Source organism: Bombyx mori, chromosome 24, assembly GCF_030269925.1.
Source record: "Bombyx mori chromosome 24, ASM3026992v2".
NCBI lineage: Eukaryota > Metazoa > Arthropoda > Insecta > Lepidoptera > Bombycidae > Bombyx > Bombyx mori.
Genome location: NC_085130.1, coordinates 1,025,728 through 1,051,831, shown reverse-complemented (window position 1 = coordinate 1,051,831; position 26,104 = coordinate 1,025,728). Strand labels below are relative to the sequence as shown.

The following is a 26,104-nucleotide window of genomic DNA, read 5'->3' as shown; positions in this document are numbered from 1 at the left end:
ATGTGAATCTTTTATGGAAATATCGTGGTTGTTTATAATGCGAGGTTCCGTAGAGAAATATAGTTTTTTTAAGAAATATCCTTTATGAAGTGATTTTTAGTGTTCCAAATGAGCAGACGAGCTCGCGGGATACCATGGGCTAAGTTGCATCTCGTATCGAAGTTATAGATTTACTGTAAGGTACTCCGAAGGTACTTAGACACTTGTGCGGCTTTTTTCTTCTTTTTATTTTATTTGGTGGGTGGACGAGGTCACAGCCCACCTGGTGTTAAGTGGTTACTAGATCCCATAGATATTTACAACGTAAATGCGCCACCCACCTTGAGATATAAGTTCTAAGGTCTCAGTATAGTTACCTACAACGGCTGCCCCACCCTTCAAGCCGAAACGCGTTACTGCTTCACGGCAGAAATAGGCGGGGTTGTGGTACCTACCCGTGCGGACTCACAAGAGGCCCTATCACCAGTAATTACGCAAATTATAATTTTTCGGGTTTTGATTTTTATTACCCGATGTTATTCCTTCACCTTGGAAGTCGATCGTGAACATTTGTTAAGTACGTATTTCATTAGAAAAATTTGTGTGGACGCCGAAGTCGGCGGTGAAACTAACTCCCGGTCATCGAAGGGGCTCGGCGAGTAAATTAACCCTCAGACACAGCCCACTGAGTTTCTCGCCGGATCTTCTCAGTGGGTCGCGTTTCCGATCTGGTGATAGATTCTGCGAAGCACGGCTCTTGCTAGGGTTAGTGTTAGCAACGTCGTCAGGTTTGAGTCCTGTGAGCCCACTTACTTGTTAGGTTACGATGTCATAGCCTCTCAAGGTTATCAATCAGCGTAGGTAGGAAAAAAAAAGGTGAACCTACTAAAAACTCACTTGCGCTGTGGTACAAGGCGTCTCACAATTCTTCCGGTTCAAATTCCCAATCTAGATATCGTTTGAACGATGCTATGACGTCACAATTTACATTTTTGTCGTACCCAACGCTGATCCCTAAGCCCGAACGATGAACCTCCGTTGACTTATTTGATTTTATAATCTATCGTCCCAGATATTTAGATAAAGTCAGCAAGGGACGTTGAATACGTTTATGTTAAAGTTATTACGAAACGGAGAATTATTTGCCTAAAAAAACAAAACAAAAAGAAAAAAAAAACCGAAAAGAAACACCTTATATTTCAGTATTCTGTCGTTGAATAATTGTTTTGGGATATCGCGTCAACGACATCTTATGCTAAATCTGGGAATTTGCATTGGATTTTGTAGTTTTTTTTTTTGTTTTAGTTATTACGTCGTTGGGAAACTAGGTTAACTGTGATTATAAAGTATAAAACTTTGGGTGGACTCGTTGAATTGATAGTCCCTTTGTTCTGCTCGATTTTGATTGTTACAAAATAAGCTCAGGTTGGTGCGCTTTTGGAAGCTCGCCGGCCGCAGTGCCTCCCAGCCCTATGGTAAAGCTGCTTTCAGACTACGCTATACGCTTTTTTACTGGTGGTAGGACCTCTTGTGAGTCCGCGCGGGTTGGTACCACCACCCTGCCTATTTCTGCCGTGAAGCAGTAATGCGTTTCGGTTTGAAGGGTAGGGCAGCCGTTGTAACTATACTTGAGACCTTAGAACTTATATCTCAAGGAGGGTGGCGGCATTTACGTTGCAGATGTCTGGGCTCCAGTAACCACTTAACACCAGGTGAACTGTGAGCTCGTCGGCCAATCTAAGCAATAAAAAAACAAAAAAAAATACCATAGTGCCATATAGTATACTTATACTTAGCCAATGATATATAGTACAGTACGTTTTTTTTCTTTCCTCTGCTGATAGTCTTGAGAGGCTATTTCAGCTTCGCCCTACTATGTAGGTGAGCTCACGGGGCTCAAACCGGAGTGTTGCTAACTGGCCCTAGCAAGAGCAGTGCTTCGCAGAATCTGCCACCGGATCGGTAACGCGACCCACTGAGAAGAACCGGCGAGAAACTCATTGAGCTGGGTACAGTGTGAACGTGTCCTTAACAATGTATGGTGTGCGATATTGTTGTGCTATGAGCTATATACTATTCGCTATTATATTATAGCGTAGATGATAGTGGCTTATTAATTTTAAGCGCATGAAAATATTCATGACCTGAACACTTTTAATGTGGTCTACACACGACCCTAAAATCAGTTGCGATATCAGGGCAGCGGTGGGGAGGACCCTAAATCGTACCCTAAATCGTAACACGATTTTTATTGTTTACCCTAAACTCTAAAATCGCTTCGGGCGAGCTCACGATTCAGGGACGATTATCGTCCCGATATCGCCACTAATTTTAGGGTCGTGTTTAGGCCGCATAAGACTTATTTAACTATACGGGAGTATATTTTAAGAAATGTTGTATTTAAGGCCATCAGCGTAAAAGTGGCCTAACCCACAATTTTTCAAAATTGGTGCTTCTAAATTGCAATTTATTTAAAACAAAATAAATATAGACGCAAAACCGGCATATATATCCCTAGTTTCAGCAATAGATAACAAATGGCTTTGTAAACATTACATGAAGTCGTCGTGGCCTAAAGGATAAGGCGTCATTCGTGTTGAGCGATGCACCGGTGTTCGAATCCCAGGCGGGTACCATTTTTTCTAATGAAATACGTACTCAACAAATGTTCAAACCCGCAAAATTATAATTTGCGTAATTACTGGTGGTAGGACCTCTTGTGAGTCCGCACGTGTAGGTACCACCACCCTGCCTATTTCTGCCGTGAAGCAGTAATGCGTTTCGGTTTGAAGCGTGGGGCAGCCGTTGTAACTATACTGAGATCTCAGAACTTATATCTCAAGGTGGGTGGCGCATTTACGTTGTAGAAGTCTATGAGCTCCAGTAACCGCTTAACACCAGGTGGGCTGTGAACTAGTCCACCCATGTAAGAAAAAAAAACATTATTTTCGCGCGTATTGTTTTTGCCTACGAAGCAGTCTAAAAGTAAATTCAAACCTCGATATCTCCATAAGTCCATACTAACTATGGTAAGCCGTCAGCGCAAAAGTGGCCTAACGTTTGCGCCGAGTGCACCATCTCGCAGAAGGAGGCGGCGGGGCGAGTGAGGTAAAGCTCTCCTCACTACGTAGAAACCCGCCGCCGCCGGGCAGGGGGTCGGGACCGGGGTCGTATCCGTGACCTGGCCCCCTAAGAGCTAGGGGTCCCACCCGTTTTGTGCGGGGAGAGTCCCAGACGTGGGGTGGCGTGCTTTGCACGCTCACCCGCAGTAGGAAGCCGGGTGATGGTAGACCGCGTTCCCCTGACCGCTCTGGGGGAAGGTGTAACGCAGCGCCATCAAGGCGAGCTCTCGGCCCGCTGAACGAGGGAACCGGTGGTCGTGTCGCTGCCGGCCGCCGGTCCGGCGTCCGTGGGACGGTAGGATGGATGTAATGTGCTCTGCGTCAACCCTGTCCCGCCGTTTCAATAGCCCCGACTGGGCTCCGGCCCGGTCCGAGGTAGGGCGCCGGTTGTGAGCAGCAGGAGTTTTTAGTGAGGTTCAACTCCCGCATACCCCACCTGCCGCACGGGTGGGGATCCGGCGATTTTCTCCTGTGGAAAAAAAAAAAAAAAAAACGTTTGCGCTGACGGCCTCATTTATTAGACGACTGGGTGACAAAGGTTATATTTTACGAGGCAACGGCTAAGCTTTCCTAAGTGTCAATAACACTGATGATGTCAGCAATGTTGAAAAGCGATGGCGTTTTCAATTCATTACTTTAAAAACACTACAGTAGATATTAAGATAATATTTAATTTGGTTTTTACAAGTGATATAATAATATATTTTAATTCCCATTTTCTGGTTTATGGTATTAGTCAATAACCATTATATGCACCGACTTAATGTGTGATGTGTTGAACCTCATCATGCTTTTCAACAATTCATACGAATTAAAAAACTTTTTCCTTAACCTAACCTAACCTATTATATTTGATATAACAATGCTGTGTATTATAATATTTAGTAGACTTATAATGACAATGTATCCGTTTATGTAATTATATTTTGGTTGTTTCTATTTTCCTGTTTGGTTGTTTCTATTTAAACCATACCATATAAAACTATTTAAACCTACCAGCAAAATAGAAAGCCAAGACCTAGAGGCCACCTGATCAGGTGATTTGGCAGTTAGAAATGCAAAGGAAGCTCCCCAGATAATATGTAGGAATAGATGGGGAAAAACATTGAAAAGATTACAAAAGCAGTAGTTTCCTTTATTGCTTAGAATAGTGGACTAGCTCACGGCCCACCCGATTTTAAGTGGTTATCGGAGCCTATAGACATCTACTGCGTAAAAGCCGCCGCCCACTTCGAGACATGAGCTCTAAGTCAGAGTAAAATAGGCAGGATGGCGGTATCTACTCTCGCAGACTCAAAAGACGTCCTACCACCAGAAATTATGCAAATTATAATTTTGCGGGTTTGATTTTTATTACACGACGATTTTCCTATACCGTCGAAGTCAATTGCAAACAATTGGTTAGTACGTATTTCATTAGAAAAATTGGTACCCGAACACCTTTGTATCGCTAGATACGAATGCACCGGACGTCTTAGGCGTTAGGCCACGACTACACAGCCCACGTCACCTCGGATCCTCCCGATCCACTAACGGTGCTTTTAGGTACCCCAAACACCGGTCATCGTTCTCGTCGAACCCGTCGCTTGCGACGAAAGGCTCGGCGAGTAAATTAACCCACAGACACAGCCCACTGAGTTTCTCGCCGGATCTTCTCAGTGGGTAGCGTTTCTGATCCGGTGATAGATTCTGCGAAGCACGGCTCTTGCTAGGGTTAGCAACAACGTCAGGTTTGAGCCCCGTGAGCTCACCTAATAGCCCGGTGACGTTGATATCTCTAGACCATCAGCTTAAGTAGAAAAAAACAAGATGATACAATGTCGCGATCCTCAACAACGAAGAAACGACTGAGAAGTAGTTACGCATTCAAGCAAAATTGGATGAACAGATTTGTACAAAGTTTAGAACAAAAATAGTTTCATAAGAAAACAATATTTAGATAATCTGGACTATAAATGGAACCCCATAGACGTTGTGTCAGAAAAGAAAAGACACACGTATATATATCTTATTCCCATTATTTGTAATTCGATTACAGTACATAATGACCACGTATGAACTATACGTTTTTGTTCAATCATTGAATATTATAAATAATGCTGCGACATCGTTTTCGCTGCTTCGAAATAATAATAAAAACGTTTTAAAATTCAATCGAACGAAAAACAACATGTCACGTTCGGCGGCCATTAATAAAACCGTAGCCGACCAATAGCGTCGCTCGATTTTGAAATTCAAATAAGTATTTATTTAAATTCTTCCAACCAATGGGTCAGGGCGCATGAATTCGAATTATGAATTGAATTCGCATATACATCGCGCCTTTTTGTTTATGTAGTAGTGTTCTCTGGATGTATGTGTGGCTTATGACGCTTTTCCTGTGTATCGTCGCCTGGAAAGTTCTTATGAGTTTTATTTTCTCGATTATATTTAAGTTTTTGTACAGTAATCAATAAAATTTTTATTAATTATCGTCATTTTGTTTTTATGCTTTTAAATTTGGAATCATCGACAGAATCATTTTTTTTTTCATTTCTTTATTCAAACAGTTAACGTAGATAGGAATTTGGATTTTTTATCCGTGTTGTATAGAATATAAGTATGCTTAACTATATATTGGTATAATGGGAAAAACAACTATGATTAATTGCTGTATTTTAACAAGCTCATGTTCTGTCAGCACGTCTAGAGCAAACAAATCTATTGAGCTCATCCATAGTGCGTGGATAGGCAGACAGACAGGCACGTAGCATTTGGAATCAACTGTTAAAAGTGACACCATACAACTCATGTCTCAAAGTGGGTGGCGGAATTTACGTTGTAGATATCTATGGGCTCCGATAACCACTTAACACCAGATGGGCCGTAAGCTCGTCCACACACCTTAGCAATAAAATAAAAAACTACAATCCAATAATGTTTATTCTCACCCTTCAAATTGGAACACAAAAATACTTACCTCCATAAATATATTAGAGGACTATATCCAAGATAGGAGTTTACAATAAGCCCTTTGTAGTTATAGTGTAAAAAATTTAATTTTGTTTTCAGATAGTGTCCTTGAAAAAGCTTTCTGAGGAGCTACAGGGATTATTGCAGAGCGAGGTGAGCTTTCTAAATATAAGTTATAACTAGTCAGGTCATAAGTATTGTCACACAGTAAAAACTTTTCTTTTAGAATGCTGGCCACAAAAAAGTTTATTGAATTCGAATTTCGAATTGTTCATGAAAATAAAAAAGGAATACTTTTAGAATTTTACTCATTTTTAAATATGGAGTGGACGCTTAAAGAAGACCGTGTTGCAGTTATTGCGTTGCATCGTTGCGGTTACGCGCCAATTCAAATTTTTAACATACTGAAAATTTTTAATATAACCAAAAGATTCGTTTATCATACCATCAAACGATACAATGAAGACTCTAGTGTAGATGACAGGCCAAGAAGTGGTCGCCCTCGGTCTGTTAGGACTCCAGCAGTGATAAAAGCTATGAAGGCGCGAATTCAAAGAAATCCCAAACGTAAGCAGAAACTGTTGGCGCTTCAGATGGGGTTAAGCAGAACCACGGTGAAAAGGGTGTTAAATGAAGACTTAGGGCTTCGGGAATATCGAAGAAAAACAGGACATCGTTTGAATGCTCGTCTAATGGACCTGAGACTGAAGAGATGCCGCGCTTTGTTGAAGCGGTACGCGGGAAAAAAATATCGGGAAATTGTTTTTTCGGATGAAAATTTTTTTACCGTAGAAGAGAGCTACAACAAACAAAATGATAAGGTGTACGCACACAGTAGTGAAGAAGCGAGCAACCGTATTCCGCGCGTCCAACGAGGTCATTTTCCATCTTCGCTCATGGTATGGTTGGGAGTTTCTTATTGGGGCTTAACAGAGGTACATTTTTGTGAGAAAGGTGTAAAAACGAATGCAGTTGTGTATCAAAATACGGTCCTGACGAACCTTGTGGAACCTGTTTCTCATACCATGTTCAATAATAGGCACTGGGTATTCCAACAAGATTCGGCGCCAGCTCATAGAGCGAAGAGCACACAAGACTGGCTGGCGGCGCGTGAAATCGACTTCATCCGGCACGAAGACTGGCCCTCCTCCAGTCCAGATTTGAATCCGTTAGATTACAAGATATGGCAACATGGAGGAAAAGGCGTGCTCAAAGCCTCATCCCAATTTGGAGTCACTCAAGACATCCTTGATTAAGGCAGCCGCCGATATTGACATGGACCTCGTTCGTGCTGCGATAGACGACTGGCCGCGCAGATTGAAGGCCTGTATTCAAAATCACGGAGGTCATTTTGAATAAACTTTAGTGTCATAAGAATCTATGTTTTGTTAAGTTCATTTTGGTATATGAATGGTTACATAATGAATAAACTTGTTTCAATTATTTTACATTAAACATGTGACAGAATTTATGACCTGACTAGGTATATAAGACGAGACCTTACGTGCCGTGTCTTTAAATTTATTCTAGATTTTTTTATTGCTCTATGTGGGTAGATGGCATAGTTAATCTGAGGCCAAGCGGTTATTACGGCCCGTAGATATTACGAACGCGAATGAGGTTGTCCAATTTGAGACACGTGGACGTTTGTAAGTCGTTCTCACCTTTCAAAACTTGGGCGTAACTGCTTCGTGCCAAAAATAGGTAAGTTATTGTTACCTATACGTACGTACGTACTGTTGACATTTGTTGAAATGTTCACGATTGATTTCCACGGTGAAGGAATAACATCGTGTAATAAAAATGAAACCCGCAAAATTATAATTTGCGTAATTACTGGTGGTAGGACCTCTTGTGAGTCCGCACGGGTAGGTACCACCACCCTGCCTATTTCTGCCGTGAAGCAGTAATGCGTTTCGGTTTGAAGGGTGGGGCAGCCGTTGTAACTATAATTGAGACCTTAGAACTTATATCTCAAGGTGGGTGGCGCATTTACGTTGTAGATGTCTATGGGCTCCAGTAACCACTTAACATCAGGTGGGCTGTGAGCTCGTCCAATCATCTAAGCAATAAAAAAAAAAAAAAAAAACCTACCCGCGCGGGCTAGCAATATGCGTCGCTACATTGCCGCGTTCATCGATAGGGCGCTTCTTAGAATCTTTTTTACCACGTACTGGTGAACTGAACTGGTGGTAGGACCTCTTGTGAGTCCGCGCGGGTAGGTACCACCACCTTGCCTATTTCTGCCGTGAAGCAGTAATGCGTTTCGGTTTGAAGGGTGGGGCAGCCGTAGTAACTATACTGAGATCTTAGAACTTATATCTCAAGGTGGGTGGCGCATTTACGTTGTAGATGTCTATGGGCTCCAGTAACCACTTAACACCAGGTGAGTTGTGAGCTCGTCCACTCATCGAAGCAATACAAAAATAAAAAGTACTACCCGGCTCTTGAATGAACCCTGTTCTTTCCCGAGGCTTAAAGAGTCTCCTTAAATGGTATGCAGTGGCTTGATTATGCCGCGATATGTGTCTACCCACAAAAGCAAATAAAAAAAATTACGACTGGATCTTTTCATCGAGGAAGTAGCTCACTTAAGTCAACGAACGCGAACTAGAGAGCACGTTATCATCAAATTCAGTCTCAAATCTGACATTTTGAACTTCAAACCGATAGATATCCTGTTCACGCGTGAATACGTTACCACGAATAGATGTATCCTTTGAGGCGTTCTGACCTCCCGGATTTGTATCGCCCTATGTTAATTTGTAACTTTTTGTTGGCTCTAAATGAATTATTAATATGTTACTGTCTTGGGGGGTTATTGTGGGACAATGTTTTTAAGTTTAATGTATTATATGGCTGTGTATTTGGGTTTCTGTTATATTTTTTTTTTATTGTTTAGATGGGTAGACGAGATCACAGCCCACCTGGTGTTAAGTGGTTACTGGAGCCCATAGACATCTGCAACGTAAATGCGCCACCCACCTTGAGATATAAGTTCTAAGATCTCAGTATAGTTACAACGGCTGCCCTACCCTTCAGACCGAAATGCATTATTGCTTCATGGCAGAAAAAGGCAGGGTACCTACCCGCGCGGACTCACAAGAGGTCCTACCACCAGAAAGGATGGGAGGAGCTGTGGTTCGCTATATCTTTCAACTTGTGTTCCATGAGGAGTGTTCTGTAGAATTGTTCTTCAGTCTTCTACACTTTGCGATAGGCGATCCACAACCAGAGCGGAGTTCATGTAGGGAAGAACTTCAACTGGTTCATATTTTGTTTCAAAATGCTCTTATTAGCGTAACCGGTAAAGGATTAGTGTTACCGTTATTTTGATGGAATCTTCCAAATTTCCACCGACCTCAAGACTTATTAACTTCAAAATTTGTACACGGATGTTTGCAAACATTGACTGTGAAGTCGTCGTGGCCTAAAGCATAAGACGTCCGGTGTATACGTATCTAGCGATACACCGGTGTTCGAATCCCACTGACAGCTACAATTTTTTTAAATGAAATACGTACTTCACAAATGTTCACAATTGACTTTCACGGTGAAGGAATAACATCGTACAATAACAATCAAACTCGCAAAATTATAATTTGCGTAGTAACTGGTGGTAGGACGTCTTGTGAGTCCTCACGGCTAAATACCACCACCCTGCCTATTTCTGCCTTGAATTAGTAATGTGTTTCAGTTTGAAGAGTCGGACAATCGATGAACTTAAAAACTGAAACTTATAACTCATGTCTCAAGGTGCATAGGTAGGTCCACTGCCTGTTTGCCCTATAAAAGATGATTAAAATCTTTAATGCGGGAAAACTGAATGTAATCTTTCAAATGTAAACTGTTTAAAAAAATATACGCGTGTTCCACCCTTCGGTGCCCTCTTTTTGTGCCAATTTCAAACGGCGCCATCTTTTATCCAGCCAGCGCTTTCTAGAATCTTCTAGACAAACTAGAGGTCGAAAACCGATCAAGAAAACTATGTCTTACGAAAAGTGAACCAAAATCTCTCACCTAACAAACGACGACTCCTAATCATCTGTCATATGGGCTCTCCCATCTTCCTCTAACCGGTTCCTGAATCTCCCGTGATCTTTTACTGGTGGTAGGACCTCCTGTGAGTCCGCACGGGTAGGTACCACCACCCCGCCTATTTCTGCCGTGAAGCAGTAATGCGTTTCGGTTTGAAGGGTGCGGCAGCTGTTGTAACTATACACTGAGACCTTAGAACTTATATCTCAAGGTGGGCGGCGCATTTACGTTGTAGATGTCTATTGGCTCCAGTAGCCACTTAACACCAGGTGGGCTGTGAGCACGCCCACCCATCTAAGCAATAAATAAAAAGTACATTCGTTTTGTTGGTAATGTATGCGTGAAATATACAAACCGAAATCAGATACGTTTTAGTACGCGGCGAACTGCGACAGCGAGATTAAACTATTGATCGTAATAAATAGGTGTAGTGATAACGTTTAGTATAAAAGTTCGACGATTGCTAACCGCGCTTTCGTTTTGGAGCTTTCGCGTCGGCGACCGGTGCTTTCAGGTATGTACTTGGAATATTTCAGTTTTTTAAATACCTTTTTAGAAAAATGCAAGGAGTGTGTTCGCAATTTTTTTTAAAGTAAACTAGATTATGACCGAGCTTTATTCGGTTTTTTTTTTATAACGACATGTTGTTGTGTCTTTAAATCAGTTAGTTGCTCGCAATTAAGAAAAATAGTATTATTATTCGCCAATAGATGTCGGGAAGAGTCATAAAGTTGATTATCGATAAAGTTGATTATTGAAAACACGAAAAAAAAAACGAACATTTTCTGAAAATAAACCGTAGCTAGATCGATTTATCGCCCCCCGAAATCCCCTGTATACTAAATTTTATGAAAATCGTTGGAGCCGTCTCCGAGATTCAGATTATGTATATACATATATATACAAGAAGTGCTCGTTTAAAGGTTTTTTTTTAAAGTAAATGTTATTCTTGTGATGCTTTAAAGTGCGGACTGGATTCCAAGCGGTGTTTTTTTTTTATAGCACAATGCGGGCGAATTAATTCCCGTTTTATTATTATTTATATATTATTATTATATGCAATCACGTCTGTTTGCATATGCATTTTTATAACGCATTATTAGACGGTAGCTATTGCAATATGTAAGCGACCGAATAACGACTACAATTGCCCGGGACCAAGAAATAAACTTATGTAACTTATAATAAACGCGGAATCAAAGCGTGGATGTATTTTTTAAAGAAACTACAAAAATAATTTAAAAAAAAAACAAAACCGTTATCTTGTTCAACGCGTGTCCACTCAATGATAAGTGTAGATCTCTTCATAAGCACTCCATTCCCAAAAACAATATTAGTGGTAGGACCTCTTGTGAGTCCGCACGGGTAGGTACCACCACCCCGCCTATTTTTGCCGTGAAGCAGTAATGCGTTGAGGTTTGAGGGGCGGGGCAGCCGTTGTAACTATACTGAGACCTTAGAAATTATATCTCAAGGTGGGTGGCGCATTTACGTTGTAGATGTCTATGAGCTCCGGTAACACTGGAAATCACAGCCCACACCAGGTGGGCTGTGATTTCGTCCACCGGTCTAAGCAATAAAAAAAAAACAATTGACTTAAACTTATTTTATTTATTTGCATTCGTGGTTATGCTCTATGGGTTTTCTTTCGTAATTATTGTCCTGCCTAGAAGAGACGTTATAATATATTATGTATGTGACGCGCATTGTAAAACTAACAACAGTTACTAGACGCGGCAATCGTTGTCTCCCACTTTTTCACGTCTACCGTCATATAGGTAGAGAATGTCATAGATTAAAATAATATAATTGTAAATAGACATGTTTTAATAAAAACCGACTTCAAATAGAAAAAAAAGATATTACAAAACAAATTAATATACACTAAAAACAATAATCATCGAAATCGGTTGGCGTTATATTGAGTTATTGAGTTATTCATCTATTTGTCGCGCACGTACTTAATGCTAATTTAAGAATTATATGGTTTTCTCATGGATACCATTATCAGAACTGGACTAAATTGAAATGGGACCACACGGGAAGCGTCAGCTTTCTAATAAAAAAAGAATCATCAAAATCGATTATTTCAGTCATAAGTTATGAGGTAACAAACATAAAAAAAACATGCAGTCGAATTGAGGACCTCCTCCTTTTTTGAATGCGGTTAAATAGATGGTATCCACATATAAACAAACTAATGCAAAACAGTTCAGTGGCGATTAGTTCTCTCTTTTTTTTTGTTCATTATACATTAATTATACAGGCAATTTGAATTCTCGTCTATTTGTTTGGGCTTTTTAACCTCTGCAGTCCTTGCATCAAATATTGAGTATTTCTTTAACAAATTAATAATAAATATCGTTCTAATGTTCACTACGACGCCGACACTATTCAAGTTAACCGTATATAATATGTTCACAGTCGCATTGTGATTTGGTTAATAGCTATAGTCTATACATATAAATAAAATTAGAGTGTCTGTTTGTAATATTGAAATAACCGCTTTTTACCACATGCGTATGAATATATATACGATACATACACCAAAATAACATTTTTTACAATTTTTGTCTGTCTGTCTGTCTGTTTGTTCCGGCTAATCTCTGGAACGGCTGAACCGATTTTGACGAGACTTTCACTGATAGGTAGCTTATGATATAAGGAGTAACTGAGGCTACTTTTTACTACTTTTTTAGACTAGCTTCGCCCCGCTGCGTCACTCGCGGAACGACAATAACCGCCGGTAACGTCGCGAGACTCAGCTATTAAAAATAAAATTGAATGTTTCCGAAGCGATGCGAGGTTCGCTAGTTAATAAATAAAAATAAATAAACTATATTCGGTTTCAAAATTAGTATAAAGGGATACAGTCAGGAGGATCGCTCGTAATAATAAACAGTTTCTGTACAAATTATCAAATCATTTCAATACATTAAAATTTAACAAAAAAAAAACGCGGGCTCAATTTAGAATTTGTAATCACAATTTGAAATGTGACTATCGCGAACCATAGTCAATCCTTTTTTTTTTCTTAATCAATTCCAGGATGGTACAGTCAAAGGTCTCTCATATGAATAAATCGTCAATGCGTTTATGTTAATTATTTATTGTCAACTGTTTTGTAATTAAACGGCGTCCGCTGACATTTTAAGTTTTTATCGTCAGACTGTCATTGTAAAAGGGTTTGTGGAAAATTTATTGGATGTGACGCACGAGATTCTACATTAACCCGATTTTATAATAATTTTACTGTTTTGACTCAACTTAAGCTTATTTTCAAATATTTTGCAGAAATTCCTAGGGGGTTTTTGAAAAAAATGTACCTTATAAAAAACTTTAACATTACAAAAATCAATGCTAAATTCACAGCAAAATAAGCTTAAATGGTTATTTATTAATGTTATTAACTTATTAAGAAAAGTACATGCGTGCGCTAAGACATAAGTTCTTACATGTAGATAGCTAATACCTATAATCAAACTGCGAAAATAGTCGGTATTCCGACGCTCCGCACTTTTACGCATTAATAGAGAGTCGATTTGTCGACGGTTCGCGCTCATAGGTTTAAAGGGGCCTTATATTTACTTCTGTGAAGTCAAATATATTTGGTACTAAATTCCCCGATGGTCTCTTCAATTGTTTCGGAAATTTCGGTAGGCAGCGGCTTGGCTCTGCCCCTGGCATTGCTGAAGTCCATGGGCGACGGTAACCACTCACCATCAGGTGGGCCGTATGCTCGTCTGCCTACAAGGGCAATAAAAAAAATATTAAAATAAATTAAATTATTAAAAATGTGTTTTTAGATTTTCATAACAGGCAAATAAGAATTGTAATCTTGTGAATTTAAAGATCAGTACCGTATTGTGGTCCATAGGCTGTTTCAGATTTCAAATACAAAAACTTGTAGCCTAAGATTACGGGCAAACATTCCACGTTACACTAAAACACCGCTTCTCAAAGTTTATACAGAGACGGTCAACAAAATCGCCATAAAATATTTGCGTTTTCTTCAAGTAATTTAAAAATGATTTAGCGTTTATCTAACATTAGTCATAAATATAGGCCTTTTTTTTTTAAACACAAATCGACCTTCTTTCTTCTTCAATATTTCCTCGTCGGAGTCGCGACGCACAGTTTGAGAACCGCTGTAATAAACATATGTGTGTCAATAAATGCACTTGTATAAATAAACGGTAAAGCAAACGCTCGCAGTGTCTACATCCATACTACAATGAGATTCTTGTTGGCTTACTTTATTGGTTTGGAAAGGTTTCTGTGTTTGATTGTTTTTTTGGCACAATTTAGGATTTCATCATCACTGCCTATATTAATAAGAGTTATTATCGAGTGCATCGCCGTGCTGCTTCGGAAGCGTTCGACTCAAAAGTCGAATTCCTATCTAAACTAACTTATGGCTCACTGATATCTACTAAGTACTAAGCAATGTTATTCTACATGGATACCAAGTTTCAAGTCAATCGGATGCATGGTTCAGTAGTTATAACGGAACATCCATAAAAACCACTGTAGATTTATATATGTATTAGTATAAATATACGGTACATACACCAAATTATAATTTTTTACAATTTTTGTCTGTCTGTTTGTTTGTTCGGGCTAGTTTCTGGAACGGCTGGACCGATTTTGACGGGACTTTCACTGATAGGTAGCGGCGTCACCCGCGGTACGACAATAAACGCGGGTAACATCGCGGGACTCAGCTAGTAAAAAATATATATAAAAAAAAACGCAAATGGCTTCGCTCGCGCTCGACTTGTCTGGTTTTTTTTTTCTACCTATGCTGATAGCCTTTAGAGGCTATTTCAGCTTCACCCTAACGTGTATGTGAGCTCACGGGGCTCAAACCGGAGTGTTGCTAACACTGGCCCTACCAAGAGCAGTGCTTCGCAGAATCTACCACCGGATCTAAAACGCGACCCACTGAGAAGATCCGGCGAGAAACTCAGTGGGCTGTGTCTGTGGGTTAATAACAGCGTCATTATTTCAAGATTACATTGAACATTGATTGAGAAACGAATGCTTCAAAGTACTGGTTTACTGGTGGTAGGACCTCTTGTGAGTCCACGCGGGTAGGTACCACCACCCTGCCTATTTCTGCCGTGAAGCAGTAATGCGTTTCGGTTTGAAGGGTGGGGCAGCCGTTGTAACTATACTTGAGACCTTAGAACTTATATCTCAAGGTGTGTGGCGCATTTACGTTGTAGATATCTATGGGCTCCGGTAACCACTTAACACCAGGTGCGCTGTGAGCTCGTCCAGCCATCAAAGCGATAAAAAAAAAACTAATTCGGCATGTAAGGTCAAACACCTGGAGGGCATGAACCTTTTACACGCTGTCACACACAGGTGTGTCCGCGCCGTTCCAAGTTTGTACTCTTGCTCACATCCTGGTAGATCATACAGTAAATAATGTGACTTCTAAGAAGAAGCTGTCAGTTTCATAAGCACGAACATTTTTTTATTGCTTATACGGATGGACGAGCTCACAGCCCACCTGGTGTTAAGTGGTTACTGAAGCCCATAGACATCTACGACCTAAATGCGCCACCCACCTTGAGATATAAGTTCTAAGGTCTCACAACGGCTGCCCCACCCTTCAAACCGAAACGCATTACTGCTTCACGGCCCTAGCAAGAGCAGTGCTTCGCAGAATCTACCACCGGATCGGAATCGCGACCCACTGAGAAGATCCGCCGTAAAACTCAGTGGGATGATGTTTTGGTTAAGTTACACGTAGAACTCTTTGCCGATTCCCACTGTAGACTGTCACTGTTAAGTTGTTCTTTGTCATCGTCAATGAGGACTGTAATTCTTATATTTCTTATTTAATGCTGGCCGTAATTTATCATTCGAGTCCTCTTCGTATGTTGCGTGTCTTAGTAAGACCTGCTTTTCCTGCGACCTGCGATTTCCCGTCTCCCTGGCGAAGCATTCACATGTTTGTACGGTAGGATGATTGTGATAAATTACAATCAACATTGGGTAACGGCAGATACGTTTTGACGTGTATGCGCTTAATATCTGCCGGGCCGTGTGAGCTCGTAGGCTCTTTCGCGGTATTAATAAATTATTGCCAGTACGAAAATTCAAAGCTAAACGAAAGTCCTCATGCTCCTCCTCGCATCGTTTCCTCACTGCTGAGGGTCGTGGCTATTATACTTCGACAGGATTTTGCTCCTTGTAATGTCCCGCCAGCGCCTCTGATCATTGGCCGCATGAAGGGCGTCGTGGAATGGGATCTCTAGTGTGGTGCGGATTTTGTCGAACCACCTTATCGGACTGCGCCCGCGTGGTCTCTTTCCCTCGATCTTCCCTGTCACGAATGGTCTCTCTAAGCTATCCGGTGTTTTCACACTGTAGAAACACTCTACCAACTCTATCATTTTGTATTCGTCTACTAATAATAACGAAGCAATTTAGTGAATATAAATTGAAAAACCAAACTCTACATTTACACTCGACAATCTATATTGTAATGAGCGTTATGTAAATTTTATTTTAAAGCTCTACTAATTAAAGTAAGACCCGCGAAAGGATGTTAAAAAAAAAAACTTGAAATCGATAATAAATGTAAAAATTTCACCTTTAAAATCATCACTCTAACAAAGTAAATTACTATTAAAAAAAAAAAAAACTTTACATATTTCGAGGTCCATATTTCTTAGAATTAAAAAAAAAAAAACTAATATGCAGCAAAGTAGTCGTAGAATATAAAACTATATATATAATCTTAAGTAAATAAGGATTCGTTCTTGAAAAGATTCGAAATTCCAAATCTAAAATGGTCGTGTACTACGGGTAGCAACAAAAGAATGTATACGTTTAATTTTACGTATACGTAAAAAAAAAAAAAACGATAGCACATAATTAATGCCAAAAGTCGCTCTGAATTTCGTCAAACGCCGCATTTTCACGAAGGCTTCTTCGCACGCACACACCGGCACGACACCCGACCGCCATTGTGTTAACGACAAGCGCCATTGCGTTCCGCCAGTCGCGCTCGAGACGTCAAAGCGCGTACACGTCTCCGAGAACGAATTTAATCGCAACAGTGTAAAGTTTAAAGTTGATAACTTCGTAGGATAAGCGTTGCCCAGGTAAGCCATACCACCAATATTTGCTTAGGGTTTTGTGCAGCGTATACAATGTTTGTTGTCGCTATACAAAGTAGAAGGTTTTTTTTTGTTTTACACGTGCTTCGGTTCCATCTATTTAAATGACAATCATTTATGTGATCTACAATGAGAGATTCGCAATTCATTACAGAAAGTTGACGACGTTCGTATTTTACTATGAATGCGGTTCCGCCTTACCATCGAGCGGGCCGTCGGCTACGCTGATAAGTATTTGTGGTTGATTAAAATGCTAGCCTACAAATACATTAAAAAAATTCAAACGAGTTTCCATACTCACACTGTAACTTGAAAGCCGATGCAAGCCTTGAGGTCGATGTCTCAAGTGGCCACTGTTACTAACACCGGCTGCTATTTAAACTCTACCGCATTACAGCTTCGCGGCAGAAATAAGGACTGTTTTCCCGACTCGTGTGTGTGTGTTTTGATTGTACCATTATTTTATCAGTGTTATTTCGTGTTTGAGCTGTGACGTCACTAGGTTGCATCGCTTTTTAGTTTACCGAGTGATCTAATTACCGTATGATTCATAATAAATACACTACACCTTACAAAACCTAACCCGTCGTCGTCGGAGTGGTATTATTACAGAGAAACGCGTATTCACACGACTGTGCTTTTTAGATGTCTTTTTGAGGTTTTTTTTATTGCATAGATAGGTGGATGAGCTCACAGATCACCTGGTGTTAAGCGGTTACCGGAGCCCATAGACATCTACAACGTAAATTCCGCCATCTACCTTGAAATATGAGTTCTAAGGTCTCAGTATAGTTACAACGGCTGCCCCGCCCTTCGAACCGAAACGCATTGCTGCTTCACGGCAGAAATAGGCAGGGCGGTTGTACCTATCCGTGCGGACTCACAAAATGACGCTTATCCACCACAAATTCAGCAAATTTGGTATAGTTTATTTGATGACGTTATTCCCTCATCGTTGCTAGTCTACCGTGAATATGACTTAAGCGTGTATTTTATTAGAAAAATATCAAAATCTTGACTCGCTTACGGGACTTCAATTATTCTTACTTTTAGGCCTAAAACTCACAACTGCTTCGGTACGGGCTCACCTTTACACCCTACCACCATTATTAATACAGAGTTAATAATATTAGAACTAGTTTAAGTATATCGCACATACGTTGCTATGAAGTTACTTATGCAATTTTTGCTAACACTGAACTGAATATGAGAAAATACATTTTTTATTAGTTACTAGCTGACCCGGCAGACTTCGTAGTGCCTCAATCGATAAATAAAAGACACATTAAGGGGACACATCAAAGAAAAAACAAAATTGTTTGTTTTTATATTATTCCTAACTTTTTATATTTTCTCACCTTTTAAACTTTCCCTGGACTGCCACGAATAATTCAAGACCAAAATTAGCCAAATCGGTCCAGCCGTTCTCAAGTTTTAGCGAGACTAACGAACAGCAATTCATTTTTATATATATAGATAGATTAGTGAGACGAGAGAGATGTTTTGCGTTCACTGTTGAAGTTTAAAGTTGTACTTTAACTATTATCATTTTATTTCTATAGTCTAGCAGAACTATATAAGAATTATATAAAATAAGATGTTGCATTTTCCAAAGTTTCTCCAGAAAAATTATATAATTTGCATAGGTGACGTTATTGCACCGTACGTGCGATATGACGACGTTTTTAAGTTCGACCACGTTCTGTAATGCTTCGTAATAATAGTCTACTTAATGTTGAACGACTAGTCATTTAACTAAAATTCGAACAGAATCAAGACGGGTATGTTTATAGCAGGAAAAGAGTCGGAATAATTTCCGTCCGGTCATCGTTCTCGTCGAACCCGTCGCTTGCGATGAAGGGCTCGACGAGTAAATTAACCCTTAGATATAGCCCACTGAGTTTCTCGCCGAATTTTCTCAGTGGGTCGCGTTTCCGATCCGGTGGTAGATTCTGCGAAGCACTGCCCTTGCTAAGGTTTGTGTTAACAACGTCGTCACGTTTGAGCCCCGTGAGCTCACCTACTAGCTCGGCGAATCTAGAATAACCCCTCGAGGTTACTAGAATAGTTAGGAAAAAAAAAGAAAAAATTTCCATCAACGTGGAGTTGATCGTAAAAACTCATGTATTATCTATCACCAAAAGTTTACAATTTCTTGATTATAACTCTTATTTGATAGAGGCTACGTTATAATTTTCAGAAATAATTACTAGGGGGCGTTTTGGTGTCCCTTAGGCTATTACCAAGCTACGTTGACGCGAAGTTATCATTGTATTAACTTGATATCCAAAGCGTTCGGTCCTCATTCACGGCATTCAACAGGATTCATCTCTTTCAGCAATCTATGTAGTAATTACCTTTCCACAAACATTTTTAATTTACCACATCAATATTTAAATGAACTAATTAACAACAAAATTGTTAATAGCATAAACCTTTGCTCAGTTCAAAGAAATAAAATCATAAAACAAAATTTCGCTAAATTAAACCGTAAGTCATGACAAAGCAGAAAAGTTAGGTAGGTAAAAAAATGCATGTTAATTTTTCCTTACCAATGATTATTTAATAAGTGTACCTACGCGGTATTGAGGCGGGAGAGTTGTAAATGGCTGTTCTCGAATCGGAAAGAGCTGAGAACTCGAACGCGGAAAACTCAGGAAAACTCAATTCGTTCACGCTACATCCCTAAACTTTATGAAGTACACTCGTATGTGTTCGTACGTGTATTGTAAGCGTCTCGATCTACTACGCTGTAACCGGTCATGTTCATCTCTAACCTTTGACTAACACCGTTGTATCCTTTTTTATTTTACCTACCTATTCGTGCCGGACGGGTAGGTAAGCTCACGAGCTAAAGCTGAGAGAATTTGCTAATACTAGCCCCTAGCAAGAGCAGTGCTTCGCTGAATCTACTAAAATTTTTTTATTACTTAGATGGTTGGACGAGCTCACAGCCCACCTGGTGTTAAGTGGTTACTGGAGCCCATAGACATCCACAACGCAAATGCGCCACCCACTTTGAGATATAAGTTCTAAGGTTTTAAGTATAGTTACAACGGCTGCCCCACCCTTCAAACCGAAACGCATTACTGCTTCACGGAAATATTTACTGGTGGTAGGACCTCTTGTGAGTCCGCGCGGGTAGGTAAAACCACCCTGCCTATTTTTGCCGTGAATCTACTACCGGATCGGAATCGCGACCCACTAAGAAGATCCGGCGAGAAGCTTGGTGGACTAACCGTTGTATCCATTTCTGCCATATGCGCTTCCACGAGATAGTCGTTATAAATACTGACAATGTATTATAAACATAATTGGGCATAGTTAGACAGTCACCTTAATTATAGAAAAATCCCACACATAATCACGCTACCGTATTCTAACATATTCTCCTGTGTTACGGTTACCGGGGTGTATAACACACGAATACATACACCAAGCACTTGAATACGAAATTTCTTTAATAAATATTGACTTTTTTTTGGGTAGACGGGTGAATAAACTCATGGGCCTTCTGTTGATTAGATGTTCGTGCTCATATACATCACAACGTGAATGCCGTTGAGACGTGAGGTCTAAGACCTCAACCGTACAGTATACAGTCGGATATAAAAGTTCCAGTAGCTTTCGACTATGTTGTAGCGACAATCATAAGGTTTCCTGCCACTTGGCTACCGAAAACCAAAAAGCCACACTTAGAGACCGAAATAATGAAAATAAGCAAATGTTTGTTTAATTAATAGTGTTTCTAGTGTAGCAACCGTGTCAAGGCTTCGTCTAAACAAATATAATTGCTCATTACCGGCTAAGCTGAGGAAAATATAATTGTTTATTTTATATTAGGCAAGGGAATCTTGCATAGGAGCGGAAAAAAAATTAAAATTAAAAAAAATATGAAGAAATTGAAATTCAACAAAAAAATTAAAATAAATAATAGTCTAAAAATACTAACGCTTTTATAGAAATTTATATTATAGATATTTTGATAATATCCTGAAAACCAACCCACGCTTTTTTTTACAATAAAATCATTTTTTCTTACACTATTTTTAATTCAAATTTATTTTCAAATTTTTAGTTGGATTTTCTATATAAGCGTATTATTTTGTTAGTTTTTTTAAACTATTATGTATTTTTCTAGTTAGATATAAGTTATTTCGCTGTAATGAAGATCTTATCACTGTGTCTCAGAATGGACATTAACTTAGTGATGTGTATGGACTCTGCTAAAAGCTTAACACCTATCTTCATACGTTGTCATACCCAATCTGGTCGCACAACGAAAATCAACCGAAGTGGTGGTACCCATCCATGCGATCTTCCAATTATAAACACTCTAGTATTGAAAAGTTTTAATTTCCTGTAACTATACTTGAAACCTTAGAACTTATATCTCAAGGTGGGTGGCGCATTTACGTTGTTAATGTCTTTGTGCTCCAGTAACCATTTAACACCAGGTGGGCTGTGAGCTCGTCTACCCATCTAACCAATAAAAAAAAATAGTTATTAAGGAACTGGTTTTGGGACCAGATATCGAAGAGTATGTTATATCGAGAGGTGAAAGATTCAAGCGACATTTTGGAAAATATAACAAAAAAACTTTTTCAGTAATTTGAATGGGGTAAACTAATCGAAGTTCGATTAAAGACGTCGAATTGTTGATGCTAGTACCAAATAAAATGCAAGTTTAGCACTAATCATACCAACACTTATTAGTACAGATTTCTACCATAGCGGGTAGATAATATGGTATACGACAAATATTACTCAAAAGAAACAAAAGAAAAAAATAGTATAACTGTAGATTAATTGGTAAAAAAAAGTAATAAAGTCAAATGTGCAAAAGCAATAAGATGATACGTGTCTTTTCAATGCAAAAGTTCAAAATGGGTCATTTGACCAGTTATGATATGTTTAGTGTTAATTACGAAGATAAATGTCTCGAGTTAAGCGCAATGTCACTTAAACCGAATAGTCTTTCACCCCTCGAATATGATTCGTATTATACATGTATCCTTTAGAGACATCCTTGATTTTTATTGCTTTAAGTAACGCCTTGTGGTGACCGGTAAAATAAGAGGGAAAAAGGCCTAGGGGTAGAGGTCCCAAACGATGGTCGGACCAAATAGCGGAGGAACTGGGGATACCTATCAGCGACGCACTCCACCGCGCTGCAGGGCGGGATCGATGGAGACAGTTGGTTGACGAAATCGGACGGAGTCACGATCCTCAGCAGTGAGGAACCGATCGAAGAAAGAGAGAGAGAAAAGTAACGAAAAACCATACCGACCACTCGGTGCTATGGAATCGGTATTGGAATCACAGCTATTGCCCTCCCTTCGAGAGAATGTGATAGATCGGAACATAACGATTACTTTTTAAATGATAAGTATTTGGTAGAGTAAATAAATAACATTTCTATCTACACACATAAATAAAATTAGAGTGTCTGTTTGTAGTGTTTTTACTACATGCATATACCTAAATATATATACGGTACATACACCAAAATAACATCTTTTACAATTTTTGTCTGTCTGTCTGTTTGTTCCAGTTAATCTCTGGAACGACTGGACCGATTTTGATGAGACTTTCACTGATAGGTAGCGGATGATATAAGGAGTAACTTTTTTAGACTAGCTTCACCCCGCGGCGTCACCCGCGGTACGACAATAGCCGCGGGTAACATCACGGGACTCTGCTATCAATAATGAAATTTAATGTTTCCGAAGCGAAGCGAGGGCGGGTCGCTAGTTAAATAGTAAATTCAGTGCCACATTTACTTTCGGTGGCCGAACGATATCATGACTTCACAAAGAAAAAGCTCGTATCAGTATCGTCTCGCAAAGATATACTACCAGTAGGTAATACAGATAACTTGAGAAAAATTCTGAATTAACATAATGACATTGAACGCGAATGAATTATCGACGTGCAAGTCATTACGTACTGACATTGGCCGGCCATTTTGAAAATTATAGCCACGGCAGACACGCGAGATCCATTGTCTGTGTAGGTTGAAAAAAAAAAAGAGGACATCTTTAATTGTCTGTGGAAAATCGAATATGCTGTCATCGGACAGGTGATTTATAAAATGGCTGAACGGGTTGACCGATGCGCTTTGGTTCGTTTTCAGCGGAGAAACTGCTAGTGTTCTCGAGTGTTCAGAGATAGCTATTGAGACCGTTAGTAACACGACTCGTAGAAATCTTTATTGCCCTTGTAGGCAAATGAGCATACGGCCCACCTGGTGGTGAGTGGTTACCGTCGCCCATGGACTTCAGCAGTGCCAGGGGTGGAGCCAAGCCGCTGCCTACCATTAACTAATCTAGAGAGTAGAGGTCAACATTTTGATTTTATTACCCACTGAAATGTAGGACTGTTTGGCGGAATAGACCATGCAGGTACCACCCCCGCTTAAGTAATTAAAGATAATACATATCAGCTTCAAGTTGGAATCACAAATTATTATTAACAACATAAAGATATCTATCTATCTGTCTATGTATATTTACATAGACAAACATAAAGCAGTTCAATACCAGTATCGACTGTGTCTCTTAATAGCTGTTGAGAATGTAATTTATAATTTTGGGATGTAATTTTGCCATTTTTTTATATTTTTTTTATACCTCTACCTCTGTACAAAAGAGAAAATGTAACACGTGGAAATAATTCCAAATCTTCAGGTTTTTTTGAAGTCATCGTGGACTAAAGGATAAGACGGCCGGTGCATTCGTATCGAGCGATGCGTCTGTGTCGGTGTTCGAATCCCGCAGGCGCGTAACAGTTTTTTAAATGAAATACAGATGACTTCACAAATGACTTCCACAGTGAAGGAATAGTATTGTGTAATAAAAATCCAAAAAAAAAATCTGATTTGCGTAATCACCGTACCACCGCCCTTCCTATTTCTGCCGTGAAACAGTAATGCGTTTCGATTTGAAGGGTTTGTAGCTATAGTACTGTAACAACTGAAATTTAGAACTCATCTCTCAAGATGATCGGTGGTATTGTCGTAGTTGATGACTTTGGACTCCGGTGACCACTCAACACCAGGTGGGCCGTGAGTTCGTCCTCCCATATCAACAATAAACAAAAAAAAATGTTTCATTAATTATGGCCTAATTTCGCTCACAGCGAACGCCAGTTAGTAACACTGTTATTACACGCACTGAAGTTACCGATCTGGTTTTATTAATTAACATTAATACAAATATTACTACTGTAACAGTGACAATTTGGAACGCAACTGAATCAACATGGCTTCTATATGAACATGTTTTTCAAACTAATGTTGAATTTCATTTAATACTTGCAATTAATTTCGAATATTTCATTGCTGTTTTTTTTTGGCTTAGATGGGTGGACGAGCTCACAGCCCACCTGGTGTTAAGTGGTTACTGGATCCCGTAGACATCTACAACGTAAATGCGCCACCCACCTTGAGATATGAGTTCTAAGGTCTCAGTATAGTTACAACGGCTGCCCCAACCTTCAAACCGAAACGCATTACTGCTTCATGGCAGAAATAGGCAGGGCGGTGGTACCTACCCGTGCGGACTCACAAGAAGTCCTACCACCAGTAAAAATTTTGTCTGAAGAGCTTCGTTGACCGGCATTTCTAGTTTTTTTCAGTCACTAGGTCAGACCACCGGCTTGGACTTCCTCCTTTGGGCCTTTTGCGTTGCGTGTTACGGGTAACGATGAGCCTTCCCACGCTATCAGGGTATTAGCGTGCTGCGTGGCAGCTATCATTGTAACAAAACTTCTTCTATCTTGTACTATCGACGGCACTGCGTTCGCCAATAGGTACTAAAAAAATCTATCGACAAACAAATAAAAGAATGGTGCTGTTTGATTTTCGATCTATACTAATATATAAATCTACAGTCGTTTTTACGGATGTTCCGTTATAACTACTGAACCATGCATCCGATTGACTTGAAACTTGGTATCAATGTAGAAAATACATGTACTTAATGGATAGGCTAACATTTATACTAGTGTTGGACTCCCTACACGAGTTGCGGGGGCGTTCATGATGAGAATCTTTGTGGGGGTGAGAAATAATTATGTTAATTTTATATGCCCAGAGAAACGAACGGGTACAGCTAGTTTTTCTATAAATTGAGAACCTAAAAACAAAGTTCTGTTCGTCTTGTCATTGGAGTTCGGTGGCAATTGTTACTGAAAACTATAAGTAAAATTGCACAAGAACAAATACATAGGACTATTAAATTTTTAGTCGATCACGCTTCGCGTACGTCGGGCGTAATTAGGAAAAAAGCAAATAGAGCGTACAGTTAAACTTTTACACCGAAGATAAAGGAAAACGTGACAGTTGGTGTGGCGGGAAACTTTAGTACAGGGTCGAACTCAGGGAAGATAGTTGTTTTATTCTCTACCTAAGTTTATGGTCTTGGGGACCATATCAGCGTCATATGGGCTAGTAAGTGAGCTCACGGGGCTCAAACCTGACGATGTTGCTAACACGAACCCTAGCAAGAGCCGTGTTTCGCAGAATCTATCGATATTATTTGAAACTTTCAAGCTGTTACGAATTAATCGTATTGTATGAGGGAAGCCAGATGAAGCGAGACTGCATTAGGTCGGTTTCCTACCTATGCTGATAGCCTTGAGAGGCTATTTCAGCTTCGCCCTAACATGTAGGTGAGCTCTCGGGGCTCAAACCTGACGAATTTGCTAACGAATTTGCCTACTGGTGGTAGGACCTCTTGGGAGTCCGCACGGGTAGGTACCACCACTCCGCCTATTTCCGCCGTGAAGCAGCAATGCGTTTCGGTTCGAAGGGTGGGGTAGCCGTTGCAACTATACTTGAGACCTTAGAACTTGTATCTCGAGGTGGGTGGCGCA

General features: G+C 39.9%; 1 protein-coding gene across 1 annotated transcript in view; it reads left to right on the top strand.

Moving 5' to 3' along the window:
• LOC101744212 (thyroid receptor-interacting protein 11) overlaps positions 1 to 26,104 on the top strand; it is an 80,776-nt gene that overhangs the window by 9,412 nt on the left and 45,260 nt on the right. Inside the window, exon 2 of the mRNA XM_038020123.2 lies at positions 6,153 to 6,206. Coding sequence (XP_037876051.1) covers positions 6,153 to 6,206 — 54 coding nt within the window. The remainder of the gene's footprint in view (positions 1 to 6,152; positions 6,207 to 26,104) is intronic.